Source organism: Sinohyriopsis cumingii, chromosome 2, assembly GCF_028554795.1.
Source record: "Sinohyriopsis cumingii isolate HCF-2022 chromosome 2, ASM2855479v2, whole genome shotgun sequence".
In the NCBI taxonomy this organism is placed as follows: domain Eukaryota; kingdom Metazoa; phylum Mollusca; class Bivalvia; order Unionida; family Unionidae; genus Sinohyriopsis; species Sinohyriopsis cumingii.
In genome coordinates this window covers 65160570-65178253 of record NC_142962.1, presented here as the reverse complement: position 1 = coordinate 65178253, position 17684 = coordinate 65160570, and the positions used below count along the sequence as shown (strand labels likewise).

Below are 17684 nucleotides of genomic sequence, written 5' to 3'. Positions count from 1 at the left end.
GAAATTGTCAATGAAAGTTTTCAAGCCAATCATGCAATTTCTGTGGACTTAAGATACATGTAGGTGATAATGCTAAAATCTTACCTCGCCCCATGCTTTATTTGGTGGTAATGGAGGAAATTTATCATAAACTTCATATGCAATATTGTCCATAAACCACTTAAAGCTTTTACAGTTATGATCTTTCTTAAATTTCAATTGTTCGGAAATATTGCCAACAGGGAAACCACGAACACTGGGCTCTCTAGTGTAGAAATAGTCCTTGAATTCATCATCTAACCACACTTCCACAACTCTCATATAATTCTGAAAATATAAATAGAATTAAACAAATGAAAATGATTTAACTTGCTATTTCAAGAAGAATACAATAGTTTTTAAGCTTTGATGGTATACTGCAGAGATCCTGTTACCACAGTTACTGCTATTAATAAGCCTCCAAACAACCCTTAGAGTCTGAATAATACTGGTGTTCCATATATTTTATATATAGTTCTTGACAGAAACACATCTGCATAATTAAACAGCTGTCAATACATTTTAATTTAATTTTTAACAAGAAATGGTGGCAACAATTTTAGTTATGCAAAACTGAATCCCCCTCCAAACTTTTACACATTTAGAAGCTACAAAATGTTTAAGCTGGGAATAAAAGTTTACAGCAATCTCATAAGAACTGAGATCTGCTTATAGTAAGTAGATCCAACTGGCACTATTCCCACCTCAATTATTTTAGAAACATAACAGATAAGGCACTGTGTTTTGAGTTAGCGAGAGTTATCATCTAAAACATGTACATGTATTACTTTCAAAATGGCTCAAAATGTCAAATGAACATGACCTCTTATCATCATCAGATCTACATTATGTTGAGGATCTTGGCTTTCAGACTGAGGTTTACATTTACTGTCTTCAGTTGCATGCTTATAACATTCTGACAACAAAAACTAAAAGCAATGACACTAAATTACATCATCTGTCTGTAAAGAGACGGACACTGACATACACTATAATCACATGCAAGATTGCTTCATGAGAGGTTTTGATCATATATACCTACATTCAAAGTTTGATCAAAATTAGATTTTACAAATTGATTAGATGTAGTATCACCTCATCACTGTGTGTAGATCTTACTCCTTATCAAAACTAAGATCTTGATGAGATAAATATATATTCCAAGTTTGATCAAATCTGATCAGAAATATAGCTTTCAGAATTGTAACAAGCTCAACTGTGGATCTTGCTCATGATCAAACCAATCCTTGAGCTTGATGAGATGTGGGAGTATAATAACTATGTTTGGTTGATGCACTGATTCAATGCTGGAATGTACCAGTGGTATTCAATTGCTCTTTATCTTCCCCAATAAACTTACCAACAAAATAACTGGTATTTTGAGGTCAATATTTCCAAACCCATATGGCATGTGATTCCTATATACATGTCCCACTCGAGAGCATGGCACCCATTCTATGCTTCCACCACACTGCCACAGCTGCAAAATAGAAGAGGTGATTATAAAAATTGCAATCTTCTTTCCCAGCAAGACATTTTCTGTTGTTTTTTTTTTTTTTAAATTGTAAATTATTGTCATCATTAAGCATACTGCCATTAAGCAAGCTGTGATTAAGGGTTGACAATACTGATTTTGACCAACAAGTCCAGCAAGAGTGACACCAGATAAAACAGTCTCAAAATCTAAATTGTTTTTTTCTTCTATGTAAAAATTGGGCAGGTGACATGAAATTTCACAAACTAAGTAGTGATTTTTAGTTGCTCAGGCTAGTCTTGTTAGGAAATTGTCACTTCCTGCCAATTCCAATCCATTACCTAATAAAACCTTTAGAAGCCAACAGTGAAGATTTTGGCCTTCACTAGTCAAAGCCTTCTCATACAGAATTACAGACCTGGCAAGGGCAATTTTACCAAATCTTCATTTGGTTCGCATCTCAAAAGACCTGGAATTATATTCATTTGCAACTCATTTCCAACCTGAAATGAGTAATTTGAACAAATCTGCATTTAATTTGTATTTCAAATGCATTTGGTATTCATTTCATTGGGATTCTATCTGTATTAAATTCAAGTTTACATTTCAGCTGTAATTTTGTAAGTTCACATTTGTGATCTCAGAAATGCAATCTGGTATTATATATATCATACCAATCACCTTTTCATCTCATTTTCATGCATCTGGAATAAAATGGAAATGGATTAACTTAAGGAGCCCCTCTACGGTTTCACATTTCACTAGGTTAAAAGAAAAAGAGATGTTCAAATTTTTTATCTATGATATCACGCGTTCTTCAAATAAATCAGGAATGCTTTTGTTCACATCATTCAGTTTTATCTATGAATTTAATATGTACCACATACTGCAGGTATCAAGCTCAGTATGACTACCATGGGGTTTGAATGCAAAACTAATCCCAGGTCAGTGCCCAGCTTGAGAGGAAATTTAAAGAGGTAACAAATCAGTTTCTTCTTTCATCCAGAGAATGGCAATTAAGGTACCTAAATCACCATATGAGTGTAGGTGTAAAGCAACTCATCTGTCAGAACTGAAATATGCAGAAATTCCAGATTTCTGCTATTTCTGAAGCATTTATGCTAGTTCTCAATCTGGACTTAAGCAAGTTCTTATGTCCAACTGAAGAATACAATAAAAACACCAGCTACAGTGACAGAGAATTCTATTCGGGATTTTACAGTGTACAAGATGAAAGTCCCATTTTATGGCAAATATATAAAATATAAAAGACAGGATTGAACTGGTGATAAACTGAAATGTAATGGCAATTGCAATAAATGACAGATTATAGTTGTAGAGTGTCTGTATCATTCAAAAAAAATTGTGCAGAATGATTTAACATCTGTGATGATATTATCACATCAAAACTGGTGAAAAATTGTATCAATGTATTCTTGATTATCATGCAAAAGGGCTTTTGACCTTGTAAATTTATTGGAAGCCTGAAATTAATCAATTTTCAAATCCATGCATGAAAGCATTTGTGTATCCTTCAATTTTTTAAAATTTATCATTCACCATTCTGCATTTGGCAGTTATGATTTCCATTTTCTTCAAAATGCATTCATCACTTCATTTGCATTCATTACATATTTCCGATGGGTTTATTCTGCATTCCATTTTCCTTTCCCTGGTAAAATTACCTGTTTCAGGGTCTGTATGGAACACTCATAATATGGTAGACCCTATATATGAAGCCCCCAAGTACATGTAAATGAATGATGCAGTCCCTCCTATAATAGAGTGCTGAATTCCCTCTGTATGAAGCCCCTAAGTACATGAATGACGCAGTTCCTCATATAATACACTAGTTCATCTATATGAAGCCTTAATTACATGAATCATGCAGTCCTCCTATTATATTACAGTATGAATGTATGAAACCTCTAAGTACATGTATGCTGCCGTCCCTTTTACCGGTATAATACAGTAATCCCTCTATATGAGTCTCTAAGTAAATGTATGCTGCAGTCACTCCTAAAATATAACAGACTCTCTGTATGAAACCCCTAAGTACATCCAAACTACCATTCCCTCCTATAATAATGTAGTCCCTTTGTATGACCCCCCCCCCAAGTACATGAATACTGCAGTCCATCCTATAATACAGTGGTCCCTCTACATGAAGCCCTAAGTACATGAATCATGTAGTTCCTCCTGAAATATATTAGTCTGACTCTATGAAGCTCCTACGTACATGTAATCTGCCCCCCTCCCATCCCCAGAACATGTTTCAGTCAACATTTGACTCTAATTAGCCATTATTGTATTCAATGTCGGATATTGTATTTTAACAGCGTCCATAATTATCATTATTGTATTCAATGTCAGATATTGTATTTTACCTACGTCTGCACTTGTCATTATTGTATTCAATGTCAGATATTGTATTTTACCCATGTCTGAACTTTTATTATTGTATTCAATGTCATATACTGCATTTTACCTATGTCTGAACTTGTCATTATTGTATTCAATGTCAGATATTGTCTTTTACCTATGTCTGAACTTGTCATTATTATATTCAATGTCAGGTACTGTATTTTACCTATGTTTGTACTTGCATTGTTGTATTAAATGTCAGATAATTTACTTTACCTATATCTGTCCTTGTCATTATTGTATTCAATGTCAGGTATTGTATTTTACCTATGTCTGTACTTCTCATTATTGTATTTTACCTACGCCTATACTTTTCACTATTGTATTCAATGTCATATATTGTATTTTAACTATGTCTGTACTTGTCATTATTGTATTTTACCTATATCTGTACTTGTTATTATTGTATTCAATGTCAGATACTGTATTTTATCCATGTCTCTACTTTGCCATTATTGTATTCAATGACATTGTATTTTACATGTATCTGTACTTGCCACTACTGTATTCAATGTCAGATACTGTATTTTACCTGTCTGTACTTGTCAGTATTGTATTATACCTATATCTGTACTTGTCATTATTGTATTTTACCTATGTCTGTATTTGTCATTATTGTATTCAATGTCAGATACTGTATTTTACCTATGTCTGTACTTGTCATTATTGCATTAAATGTCTGATAATTTATTTTACCTATATCTGTACTTGTCATTATTGTATTCAATCTCCAGTACTGTAATTTAACCCGTGTCTGTACTTGTCATTATTGTATTCAGTGTTAGACACTGTATTTTACCCATATCTCTACTTTGCCACTATTGTATTCAATGACAGATATTGTATTTTACACGTCTCTGTACTTCCCACTACTGTATTCAATGTCAGATATTGTATTTTACCTATGTCTGAACTTTGCATTATTGTATTCAATGTCAGATATTTTATTTTACCTATGTCTGAACTTGTCATTATTGTATTTTACCTATGTCTGTACTTGTCATTATTGTATTTTACCTATGTCTGTACTTGTCATTATTGTATTCAATGTCAGATACTGTATTTTACCTATGTCTGTACTTGCCACTAATGTATTCAATGTCAGATATTGTATTTTACCTATATCTGTATTTGTCATTATTATATTCAATGTCAGATATTGTATTTTACCCATGTCTCTGCACTTGCCACTATTGTATTCAATGTCAGATATTGTATTTTACCCATGTCTGTACTTTGCCACTACTGTTATTGGCCTGCATCAAGTATTTTATTTGGTAATGGTACATAGGGCTGTTGATCTTCCTTTAGCACTAAAGCCACTAGATCAGTGATTTCATTTCAATACAAAAACATCACACATCACATAAAAAGATCAGCTAACAAATACGATCAGTCGTTTATTGACACAGAAAGAACTAACAGAAGCATATCTTATATATACTGCTGCTACTTTCGGTGATCTGTCACCTTCCAAATGTCAACTGATGCAAATGGCACGAAATAACCTCATCTTTGGTACTTGTCATGCAAAACTAGAGCTTTAAGTGCTCAAGTGCAGCACAGAGTGTATTATCGGATGACCAGAGAGAAGGTATCAGTCATGAAGCTGCATACACCTTTGTGTGCATTTTGTTTTGTCAATTGGAAGAATTCAGTGCTACAAACTTGAAAATGCAGAATTACTTTACAGCATTGACAGATCAGTGTAAAAGATTGCCTTCTGGCATCAGTTATGTCAAACATGTTCATTGTGTTAGAATGTCAAATGTGTTCATTGTGTTAGAATGTCAAATGAGTTCATTGTGTCAATATGTTACACATGTTCATTGTGTTATGTCACACATGTTCACTGTGTCAGAATGTCACAAATGTTCAGTGTTAGAATGTCACACATGTTCGTTGTGTTAGAATGTTAAACATGTTCATTGTGTTAGAATGTCACATATGCTTATTGTGTTAGAATGTTACACATGTTCATTGTGTTAGAATGTCACATATGCTTATTGTGTTAGAATGTTACACATGTTCATTGTGTTAGAATGTCATGTATGATCATTGTGTTAGAATGTCACACATGTTCATTGTATTAAGAATGTCACACATATTCACTGTGTTAGATTGAAATGAAAACTCCTGATTCAGCAATGACTAAAATATTGTGTAGGAAACATATTTTATCAGCTCTTTCATATAATGAATTACACAATAAAATAATTAAATTTTTCTTTTGTCATTATGATTGACAGCAATCTGATTGGCCAGAACCTCTTGAATTTTTTTGTACATACCTATTTGAATCTAATTTGTTTTAAGCCATGCCCACCTGCACTACTTTTCTGTACATATACTTAATGAATGATGACTATATTTAGAATATAGGATCACTCAAACTCAGATTTCTTATGAAAGATTTTAATTATGAACTAAATACAGGACCTTTTCAAATAAATGAAATATCTTTGCTAATGCTACAAATAAAATACACTTTAAATGAATAAATAAAGATCATCTGCTTATCGATCTTGATGTGAAGACATGATGGTACCATGCTAAATTCATCAATGAGTGTATCTATTAATGTATGAAATGAAATATGTATACCAATACAACATGGGAATCTGAAATTTGTTCTGTAGAATAAAATAAAATAAAAGAATAAGAAATGAGAAAAGAAAATAATGTGGCCACAGAGAGAATCAAACTAATGACCTATGCATTGTTAGTTGTTGTTGTTGTTGTGGGGTTTAATGCCATTTTCCAGCACAGGATAGGCTATGCATGGCGGCCAGTATCAATGGTGGAGCAAGAACCTGGGAAAACCCCAGGAAGAACCACTGACCAACGAGAAGCTACTGGCAAGCTTTCTCACATACCCACACTGGCCAAATCCAAGACTCAAACCCACGCAGACAGAGGTGAGATGGCAGTGATTCGTAACGGAGAGCACTTTAGACCACTCAGCCACTTGGGGCCCCATGCATTGTTAGCACAATGCTCTAACTTAGCTATGCAATCACATGACAGATGTAGTATTAGATAATATATAAAAGCCAGTTTAGGCTGTTTACAGAGTTTATCATTTAAGGATTGTTGTTTATTATGAAACAAATTAGACTTACATATAACAAATGTTAGCATCTAACGTCTTCCAGCTGATCAGAGTTGTGTATTGACATCAGCCAGATAGCTTTTCTCTGGCTATGTTGTGTTTTATTTCACTTCACTGTTATGTTTTATTGCACCTTACTGAATGAAATTCAGGTTATGATTATATAAAAAGAATGATATAAAACAATGAATTTATTTAGCTATTTATGATGTTTATTTTTTGAGCTTCAAAAAAGTATGAACCAAAAAATGTTGTGTAGTCTTTTCAAAAAATTAAAATGTGTAGAACCCATGGAGCTCATATAACATAGGTAGTTTATACAATGAATTTGAAATTCTAAATCTTACCTTAAAAGATAGTTCAAAATTCTCTCCACCCCAAATTTGCAGGCCAGTATCATATGCACCCATTTCAAAGAAATATTTTCTGTCCATAGCAAACAGTCCACCTGCATGAGTTGGTGACCTGGAGTGTACAAGAAGAAGTCTGAAAAATGTTGTTTCTCACCTGTTTAGTCATGGCATAAGTCATAAACCTTTAAAAGTCACTAGAGATTAAAAGTAGGCCATTTTATGCAGGGTGATAAGCATCTCTCAAAATAAATGCACCCATCAAGATTCATAACTGTATATGCAACAATGTTAGAGAAAATAGACTGAATGCTAAAACACCATACTATATTTACTGTATATTTTGGGACAATGTATTTGTTGTTGGGACACCATATATTAATGCACCATATGTTCTGGGACACATCATTTTATTCAAGTTGCAAGTTGTGGGACACCTTTCAACTCATTTGAAAACTATGCTGGAAAATGCATTCCAACTTAAGTTGTATTTAAAAAAAATATAAACTGTGTACCTGAGATAAAACTCTTTAATCCACTGCAGAATCATCTCATCAACCTAACATTATCCTGCACACATACAATCCATTCTTCTGGTGTATATTTTTTTAAGCTTTCTCATGCTGTAAAAAATTATCACTGGAGAAAACAAATGTCCTGAAGCAGAAACAGGAAGACTGAAAGTCAGATTTTAAAAAAATCTGTACCAGTCCTGCTAATTCTCACACTTTTAACCCCCATCTTATCAACAGTCCATCCAGGAATGAGATCAAAGTACACTGGAATTTCGTCCATGTTAATGATCATATTGTCGAAAAAAATCATCTTTTCTTCTGGCCTTCATGAATTCATCCAATGATTTTATTTTCTCCAAATCTTCTGGATGATGCTGGGTTATTGATGTACATGCATGAAGCACTAAACTGTATCAGTTAATTTTTTTCTTCTCCATTTTCTCAATTTATTTTCAAAATTTCTGTAAATACCAGTGAAAAGCATCCAAAGTAAGCTTCCGTTATGTTGGCCGACTTTGTATAATAATAAAAAAACAATAAATGAAAAAAAAATTAACACACTTATAAGAATCCAAAGTCAGCTTCTGAGGTCGACTTGTTTTGTAATAAAATATCTTTTGTATTTGATATCTTTTAAAAAAAGCATCAGCACACTTAAAAGTATCCAAAGTTGGCTTCTGAGGTTATAGCTTTGTAATAAAAATAATTGTTGTATTTGATATCCAGTCTGTAAGTTCACACAATGAATTGATTGCTCACTGCCAGTTGTGTTTATTCACCATCCGGGCTTCTATCTGCTTGGCATCTGTAGTAATACATATGGATGTCTGTGGGTAAATATTACACACAGCAATAACTTGCCTTAATAATACTTTTTGTAACACATGCTAGGGAAATGATTGTCATTATTGTTAAACTGGATATAATACAATATTGGTTATTTTGCACCTAACACCATGTCATGTGTGGATGGCAGATGCCTTCATGGAATTGGCTTATTATTTCCCTCTCATTTGCAATTTTGTTCAATCCACTTTTCAGCTGAATAACATATTCAAACCTCTGAGGACACCCAAATATGATTTGCTTTTCTATTTTCACATCAATGAACAATGTGTCATGTCTATCTGACATAAGCGATGCATGCTACAGTATGGATGCCTACAGTACACTACATATATGAAGTACATGGATATATTTTTATCTTTAATGCTCAAGATGGAAAAAAACAGAGGAATAACAATACAAGGTTAGTTTATTTCATTTTTGTTTCTGAATAAGCATTTTGTTCTTCTATTCTGTAATGTGCAGTAGGTAGTGATGCACAAATTCAACACAAATTTATTTCATTTCTTAAGTCTTGGGACATTTGACCTAGGTGATAAAAGTTTCACCATAAGTTCTGGGACAGGAAAAAATTATTTTATCGTGTCCCAACATAGATGGTAAATACAGTAATAACAGAAATGTGAAAAGAATGCCACTGTTTTCTCCTACTGCCTGTAATCAGCAATACCATCCATTATGAATGCACCCATCAAGTTGGATGACTGTACATACAACAAGGTCAAGCAAAACAAAGAGAGAAATATAATAATATTATGTTGTGATATTTGATAACAGTTTAGCAACAAGTTTATAGCAATTAAAGAGAGATTAATATTAAAATCTGCTTTTTCTCTTAATCTTGCAAATAACCAATTAAGATGCTTCTCCTAACAGTAACAATCACATGTATATCATAAAATCTACTTTAAAAAACAAAACAAAAAAATTTACACCCAATATACCAGATCATCCTGCTAGGTCAATACTAATTTAAGATTCTGCTCCTGTCAAGCAAAGCTCTCTAAAGAGGATCTCTTCAAATGGATTGAGAATGGTGGGCTTTACTTGACTAGGCTTACTGACAAAAAGAAGAAAACAATTCACTATAGAATCCCACTGGTGTCAATCAAAACTTAATATAGTAATATATGTGGTTCGTTTGTGAAATTACAAATGTTGTCTTTGTTTTACACTTTAGTTCTGCTGATTAAACTGCATTGGTGTCACCATTACCTTGATTACAATGTTAGGATTTTCTTGGTTATTTTTTCATCCATGCACAAGCTATACAGTATTCTGACTGAATTGTTTTGGATCGACTGGTTTCAAATGTTTAGTCCATGTAAAATTTGCCATGTTATAGAGCTGCTGCAATATTACAACATGAGTCATTCCTTTTATTTTTATTTTGGGACCGTTTTGTATTTTCCTTTATTACAAATTAAATTAATCAAAAGTGTTCCTTAAACTTGGCTAGAAGTAAGTCCAGTAGTAAGATTCATCTTGGCATACCTTTTATTGTAAAGTACTTTAATCACTTCCTAGTCACTCATTGGTTTTAAAGATATCCCTTAAAAAGCTCTCTAGAATTAGGTGTTTTGACTGCAAACCATGACATCATGTAAAACCAGTGTATATGAAATGCAAACACTTTTAAAACATAATCTAATACTGATGATGCCCCAATGTTGAAACCTGTGCAAATGTGTCATTTGTCCATTAATCTGCCTCCTACCAATAATTTGTGCACCAGATTTGTCTTATGTACATTAATTTTTTGGCTACTTTTTGCCCTTTCTTTACCCCCTAATTGTCCTTAACACCAGTAAAATGCCATACAGATCTACTGGAAATAAGAAAATCTAGGAAAACAGGTTCTGATACTGTGGATGACACTGCTGCCTCTCTTGCCAATGCTGGAAGTGATACCAATGCCGTCCCCTAAATCCAAAATGCTACAAACCTTCAAAACTTTTTGAAAAGAAGAAAGCATTTGGGAATTACAATTAATTCACCTGCAGTGAAAACATTTTTTTTTTCTCACCAAGATCTTTGACATATACACATACATTTCTTTGTACATATGGTAATTAGCCATGAAAAGTTATCTCCCTTAGCCTGAGAGAAAGGTGGAATCGGGTCACAATTAGTACTTCCAGTTCAGTACCCACGAATATAGTTCTAGTCTATTTTTAGAATATTTTTATCTCTCTCATTCTGGTGGTGATAGAAGAGTTATATTTATGCATTTTTTTGGTAGGGATTTAAAGGTAATTATTTATTCTTGAGAATATGAGCTCAGGGTGTGGTGTTCGTGTGTATTTCGGCGACAGTGCACAGTGAGTAATAAGGCTTTGGTGATGATCCGGAAGTGAAATCTGTGTTCTGTTTACATGCTGCCCTGTTACAGTCCAGCCTCTCAAAAAAATGCAGGTCAACCTTTGACAAGAACTTCACAGTGAAGTCATCTTTGAAGGTATTTTAGATTAACATATGATTTGTATTGATTGTCACACAATGGAAAGGTCAGTATTGAGAAAAACAAATGTAGAGAACATATAATAAAATTAATTGTGTTCTATGTCCTGTCAGTGCATATTGAAATAAAGTTATAAAATCTTTATTATTAATGACAGACACATTAAATTTGAATATGGTATGTATATTGACTTTGAAAATATAAGAATGCAATTAAAAATAAAAATTAATTTTTATTTTAAAAATTTAAATGAAATTTAAAAATAAAAAAATCCCCCAAAATGCACATAATTTATATTATATTTTGGGAATCATATTAAATGATATCAGCATGTATATATTCCTACACCATATGCAAGCTCCAATGTTGGATATTTGTCACATTTTGTCAGAGAAAATATCTTTGTAAGTCAAAATCAGACCTTCATTTAAAATACACGAAGACAAAATTCTATTTTGTATTGGCCATTCAAACTACTTATTAGGGGTCCAAGCAGTTCATTTATGTGTTTATGATGGGGTCACTTCCTGAGTAACACATACCTGCGTGTATAGCCTACAGTAATTGTTTATAAACATAGTTATAAGGTATTTAGTGAGAGGACAGAGATAAAAACTTTATACAAGAACCTACTCACGTTCTCTACTAAATCATTTTAAACTGTCTGAGAATGAAATACAGGTCAAAGGGATAAAATATACTTTCCCCAGGTATATTTACCCTTGGATTAAGAAATCAGCAAAACAATTTAAGCTGAACACAAAATGCATTCCTTTTTACTGTTCAGTTTGGTTAAGATATTGATTGGTGTAGTGTGGCATTGTGGCCTATATGATCTTTTGGGAATTCTAATGATCCATCTTGCTTTACACATTATTAATTACTAATACTATTTGTTAACTGACACTCTAAAGATTACATAAGAAATATTCAAACAGATTATTTGAATTTTACTTTGTACAACTGATCTTAATATCATTACATATCCCACATGATCAAATACCCATATATTTTAGAATGTATGGGATGATAAGTTCACATTCAATATATCATATAGGCTGACATTGTACCTACAGTGAATCTGTAAGGCACATTTCTGCTGTGTGCACTGAAAATATCCCAAAATGTTATTTTCATCATGAATATGCCTATGTGTGGTAACATATTTCAATTTAGTATTTTGACAGAGTGTGGTATTGTAGCATGAGCCTCTCAAAAAAATGCAGATCAACCTTTGACAAGAACTTCACAGGAAATCATCTTTGAAGGTATTTTAGATTAACATATGATTTGTATTGATTGTCACACAGTGGAAAGGTCAGTATTGAGAAACAAATGTAGAGATCATGTAGTAAAATTAATTGTGTTCCATGTCCAAGTGTCAAGCATGTATGGTAATCCTGTGACACAATTGTTTATAATGACATGTACCTCAATTCATTTGTATGCTGCTTTTTGTAATATTATGTATTGAAAGTTCTGAAAATTGGATCCATCTCCTTTAATACTATATCCATACAACTAAAGAAGGTCACTGAGAACTACAGTTTATGCCTTTCTAACAGAGGTTAAGTATTTTTTTTTAGATTAGATCCATGTAGATTTTTCAAAACTATATGTAACATAGCCAACATAAAAGGCCCATTCATACCAATGCATTTGGAAGTAAGAATAGATACATTTTATTCAATGGCAGACTTTGAATATGACTGATTACTTATTGCATCTTGTGATAAATTATCATCAACAGCTTCACCATGTGAATGAGTATAGGAATTAAATAAGTGGACTGTATGCTTTTAATGTGAGGCCTTAGTAGTATTATAGCTTATTAAGGCAATTAATGATGCATGAAATATGCTTCTGATAATGGTTGTCACTCCATGGTTACTCAAAGCCCATGACTTTCACCCTCTAAAATCTGTCATCTTCATAGCTGCCAACCTTCCAAGCTCGCAATTAGTGAAAATAGAGATAAAAATTAGTGAATTTGGACACGAATTAGTGAAAAATACCATGACAATAACTCCATCCACTCTGACCGTCAATACTACACTATATCAAGATCGCAATATAAAACTAAAACACTACATATATGCAGAAATATATCTGCATTTCTATTTACTATGGTATTCATAAACTTCACTTGTTCTTGTGGTTATTTATCAAGACATGATACTGTGGCAGACCTGAACTGCCTCAACTGCTTGATCGTAAATTTGTTTTCAAAACAGTTCAGGCTTCTGGCTGATCTTGGTGACTAAAATTGCTGACAAATTTCTGCACCTAAGGAGGCCCTAAAGTCTGTCTTATTTTTCCTCATTAGAGAAAACACTCTTTCACTGTCACTGTTGTTGTGAGGAATGCACAGGAGCTGCAGCACTTTTGGTTCTTCCACAGGAAAATCTGGAAGCGATCTTAGAGTCCGGGAACATTTGTCGGAACAAATGTTTAGCATGGTCTCCAGCTGATAAAGGTAGATTGTGTTTAACAAGAAAACTCACAAATAATGCTTCAGCGTTGGTAGCTTGCAGGTCTTCGACAGCTTAAAATATTCCAGAGCTGAAATCTGCGAATTCTTAATCTTATCTCTATGTACTTTTTGCAACCGATGTGCTTCCTCACATTGTCTCTGCCACCATGCCCAATACTAAAATTTGTGGCACACTGAGTGCAAAAAGTATGATGTATATCAATGTTTAATGGCTGAATGCACAGCCAATTTTTGGTATATTCTAAATTAAACTTCACTTTTTGAGCAATACATTTCTTTTTCCTTGGTGGTGAAGCCATTTTCAAGATCTTACATGTGATGCCGAACGGTAATTCAAATCAGTGTTGGTGACACATGCGCGAAGCGGAATTCCAGTTAGGCCCCAATTTCTCTCAAAAGCATTTGTAAAACAACTCTTATACATATAGATTAAATTAGACTAAAATGCTTACTACCGAGCCAACTGTACCAATCGGCTGTAGTTCTACTAATATTGCGACCAGCAGTACCGGACCGTTTCGGCAACTGTCAATATCAGGACTAGAGCTTAACGGGAAATCATTTGTTTTATTAAGGAATTAAAATAATTGAGAATTGAAGAATTCTTGAAGTTTTTGCTTGCGGCATGAATCCATGAATTGCTGAAAAAGTTGTGAAATTCATGCCAAAATCGTGAGGGTTGGCAGCTATGCATCTTGGTGTAGACAATGATGCAGATTTTACGTTTTTTTTCTGGGTTTAAGGCCATTTCTCAGCAACAAGATAGGCTATTTCTTGTCAGCCAGTATAAGTGGTGAAGGTAAAACCTGGGAAAACACTGGTAAGAACCACAAACCCAAGTGTAGCTACTGGCAAGCTTTCTCACATACCCACACTGGCCAAATCCAAGACTCGAACCCACATGGAGAGAGGTGAGATGGCAGTGATCAGTAAAGGTGAGCACTTTAGACCACTCAACCACCCAGGGCCCCACAGATTTTATGAACTGTTTTTATAGCACTTCTATTTTGATATCATAAAAAAAATGAATTACTGTTTATCTTGTATGCCATGTCACAAGTATGTATGTCTGTATGTATGTATGTATGTATGTTGTTGTTAAATGGTTTAACGCCATTTTTCAGCACAAGATAGGATATACATGGCGCCCAGTATAATTGGTTGAGGAAGAACCCTGGAAAACTTTCGTTATCAACCAAACATAGCTAGCCAAACCCATATATGCTCTATTTTGCTATCACCCATTTCTAGACTGGTTCCATATCATTATAAGTCCAATAAGCTTCAATGTAGTGAGCTATGCAATAACTGATTACATTCTGTTTCCATATATGTACCATCTAAGAACAAAACCTTAGCTCCAAATATCTTTAACTTTATATAAAATTTTTTTTAGCAAATTTAGTATATGCAGACATTTTTTAATATATAGAGAAGAAGTTTAAACAATTACTGTAATAGGTATCAATGTTGTTGAAATAAAGCAAAGGAACAAAGCAATAATTGTACAGATCAAGTTACTGTATATACTAACTTCTGTGTTATACTCACTTTTAAACTGGATCCACTTTTAACTGCTGAGACCCAAATCTGAAACTGCATAATGCATCAAACAAATCCATGTCTATGTAGTTTGTTAGGAGTAATCAGTAGAACAAACAAACACTGACCCTGATCTGCCAGTGCATATGCAAAAGCAGATCAGGTTCTATGTTCCTGTAGCTGAATTTTAACTTGCAAGTGACAAGCTTTATGCCCAAGCTACTGCAAGTAACTGGATATTATAGGCAACTATCATCCATCCTGATAGGCAGGCAATCAGTTTGGTTTCCTATGATAACTTAAGCTGCAGTCAACATATTTAAGACAACCCGGTACATATATTCATCTTAGTCAAAGAAAAAAAAAACTTAATGATTTTGAGATCTCTGATTCTAAGGATAGGCCACTGATGCTAAAACTATTTGTTGTCAATGCATTTCTATTTCAGGTGACATGTTATGTTCTCAAAACATTCAAGGAAATTTAGTGCATTTGTTCCCTTTAGTTCTGGGAAGAACTCTCTTAGTCTAGGCCTCAGTAGTCCAATTGTCAAAACAGATATAGCTTATGCATTTCTTTTCCAGTCAATAACTTCAGCATCATACAAGTCATTTGTAGAAAACTTTTTTCATTTTACATTTGTTTCCCTCTGCCAAATAAAGATCCATATTGATTTTCATGTTTGTACCACCAAGGTCAAAGCTGAACTTATTACCATCTTTTGCTAATGATATTGTCGAAGCTCAAAAGTAAGCCTTCCCCTCAAAAATTAGGGATCTCCCCAAAACAGCTCATCACCACTTCTGACCCAGAGGTAAACAAAAGTTTCTGCAAACATTCATAATATTTTGTAATTATATTCAAAAGACTCCATATTTTAGCTAGTTTTGTATTAGTCTCAGCGGAATGAAAAACATTCATTTAATAAATCATTCTACATTTAGTTGCAAATATTATTCTGAAAGAGACATTAGGCCACTGTACTAAAATCAGTTATTCATAAAAATTTATTTCAAAACCTTTCAACTATCTAGAATTTCTTAGATGTCAATAAACCACTTATTATGCTGATTTTAATGCAGAAAAATAATGTGTCCAAGTATATTGCCTTGTACATGTTGACTGCCAGTGAAAGCTCGGTCATATCCAATTTAAAGATACATTAAACTACATGTTTATTAACTCCAGCAATCACATCATATGAGATCCATTCAAAGGATACTTGTAATATCAGTAATCCAAATCACTCAAAGGTGGAATGACTTTGAGAATAATGTGCTTTCATGGCTAACATGACTTCCTATTCTGGTTCAGCAGAAATCTTTATTACAGGAAATAAGAATTCTTTTTGGATTGTTGTTGTAAACATGTGGTACTAACTGAGATGCACACCATCATCAATTTCATAATTCTACCCTACAGTACCTGAGAAATAAATATCAAATAGTTTTAATCCAATTCAGTAAAGCATAAAATATGGGCCATAATGACCTACTTCTGCAATTAGTGAGTAGTGCTCATCAAGATGCATCCCCTCATCAAGGTTTTGATTCTATATATGATAGTACAGTAGTCCCCCTCTTATAAGGCCACTCCTAATGCAGCAGGGAAGTGGCCTTATAATGAGGGTGGCCTTTCTAGCGGGGGATGACAAATGCGAATAGTAAATACATATGAAGTCACATGTACATTTAATTCTAAAACATTTAATATTTTCATTAAAAAATCACATGCATATTATGAAACAAATGTAAAACAAACTGAGTCATCATTTTCAAAAGAATGCTACGAATAACCATTGATGTAGTTTTAAAACTGTCTTTATAATTATGTTACAGATCACATCATGTCACTTTGTTGGTAACAGTCTAAAAAACAAACCAGTCTCGTCACAATTAAAAATATCCTTGCTGTCATATCCCCTGCATATATCGTTTAGTCTTTTGTTCCAATCTTTGACAACTTCATTATTAACATCAGCTGATTCTCCACTAAGGACAGAACACTTAATATTGTGTCGCACTTGAAATCTGTGCAACCATCCGTTACTTGCGGTAAAGTCATCATATCCCAATTCAACTGACAAAATTGTTGCTTTTTCTTGTCATTCAAATCAGGAAATAAACATCTCCTGGCTCAAACAATCTTCCTTTCTCTGTCCATTTCACCTTCCCACTTCTGCAAAACTGTTTCATTATCTTTCACGATATTGTTTATATGAGTCTTCCCGACAATAGTTTTCTGCAAGGATCCTCGACACCCCCACCCCACAGTCAGTTGAATCACTTTCACTTCTAAACTGAGATTTTTCTTTTCCTTGATGAGATGCTGATCTTTTTGCAGTAAGTTATTCATGCTGCCAACTGCAATACTGATAAAACAATTTTGTATGCATCGAAACAAATTGCCGTGTGTTTTTAAAGGAAGTGATCTTGTCATGTGATTTGT

At 33.6% G+C, this 17684-nt stretch overlaps 1 protein-coding gene across 1 annotated transcript in view; it reads right to left on the bottom strand.

Moving 5' to 3' along the window:
- The window catches only part of LOC149805062 (N-acetylgalactosaminyltransferase 7-like), an 88595-nt gene that overhangs the window by 31354 nt on the left and 39557 nt on the right, over window positions 1–17684 (bottom strand). The window contains exons 7-9 of the mRNA XM_089946944.1: window positions 7376–7493; window positions 1379–1498; window positions 85–306 (exon numbers count right to left, since the gene is read on the bottom strand). Coding sequence (XP_089803070.1) covers window positions 85–306; window positions 1379–1498; window positions 7376–7493 — 460 coding nt within the window. The remainder of the gene's footprint in view (window positions 1–84; window positions 307–1378; window positions 1499–7375; window positions 7494–17684) is intronic.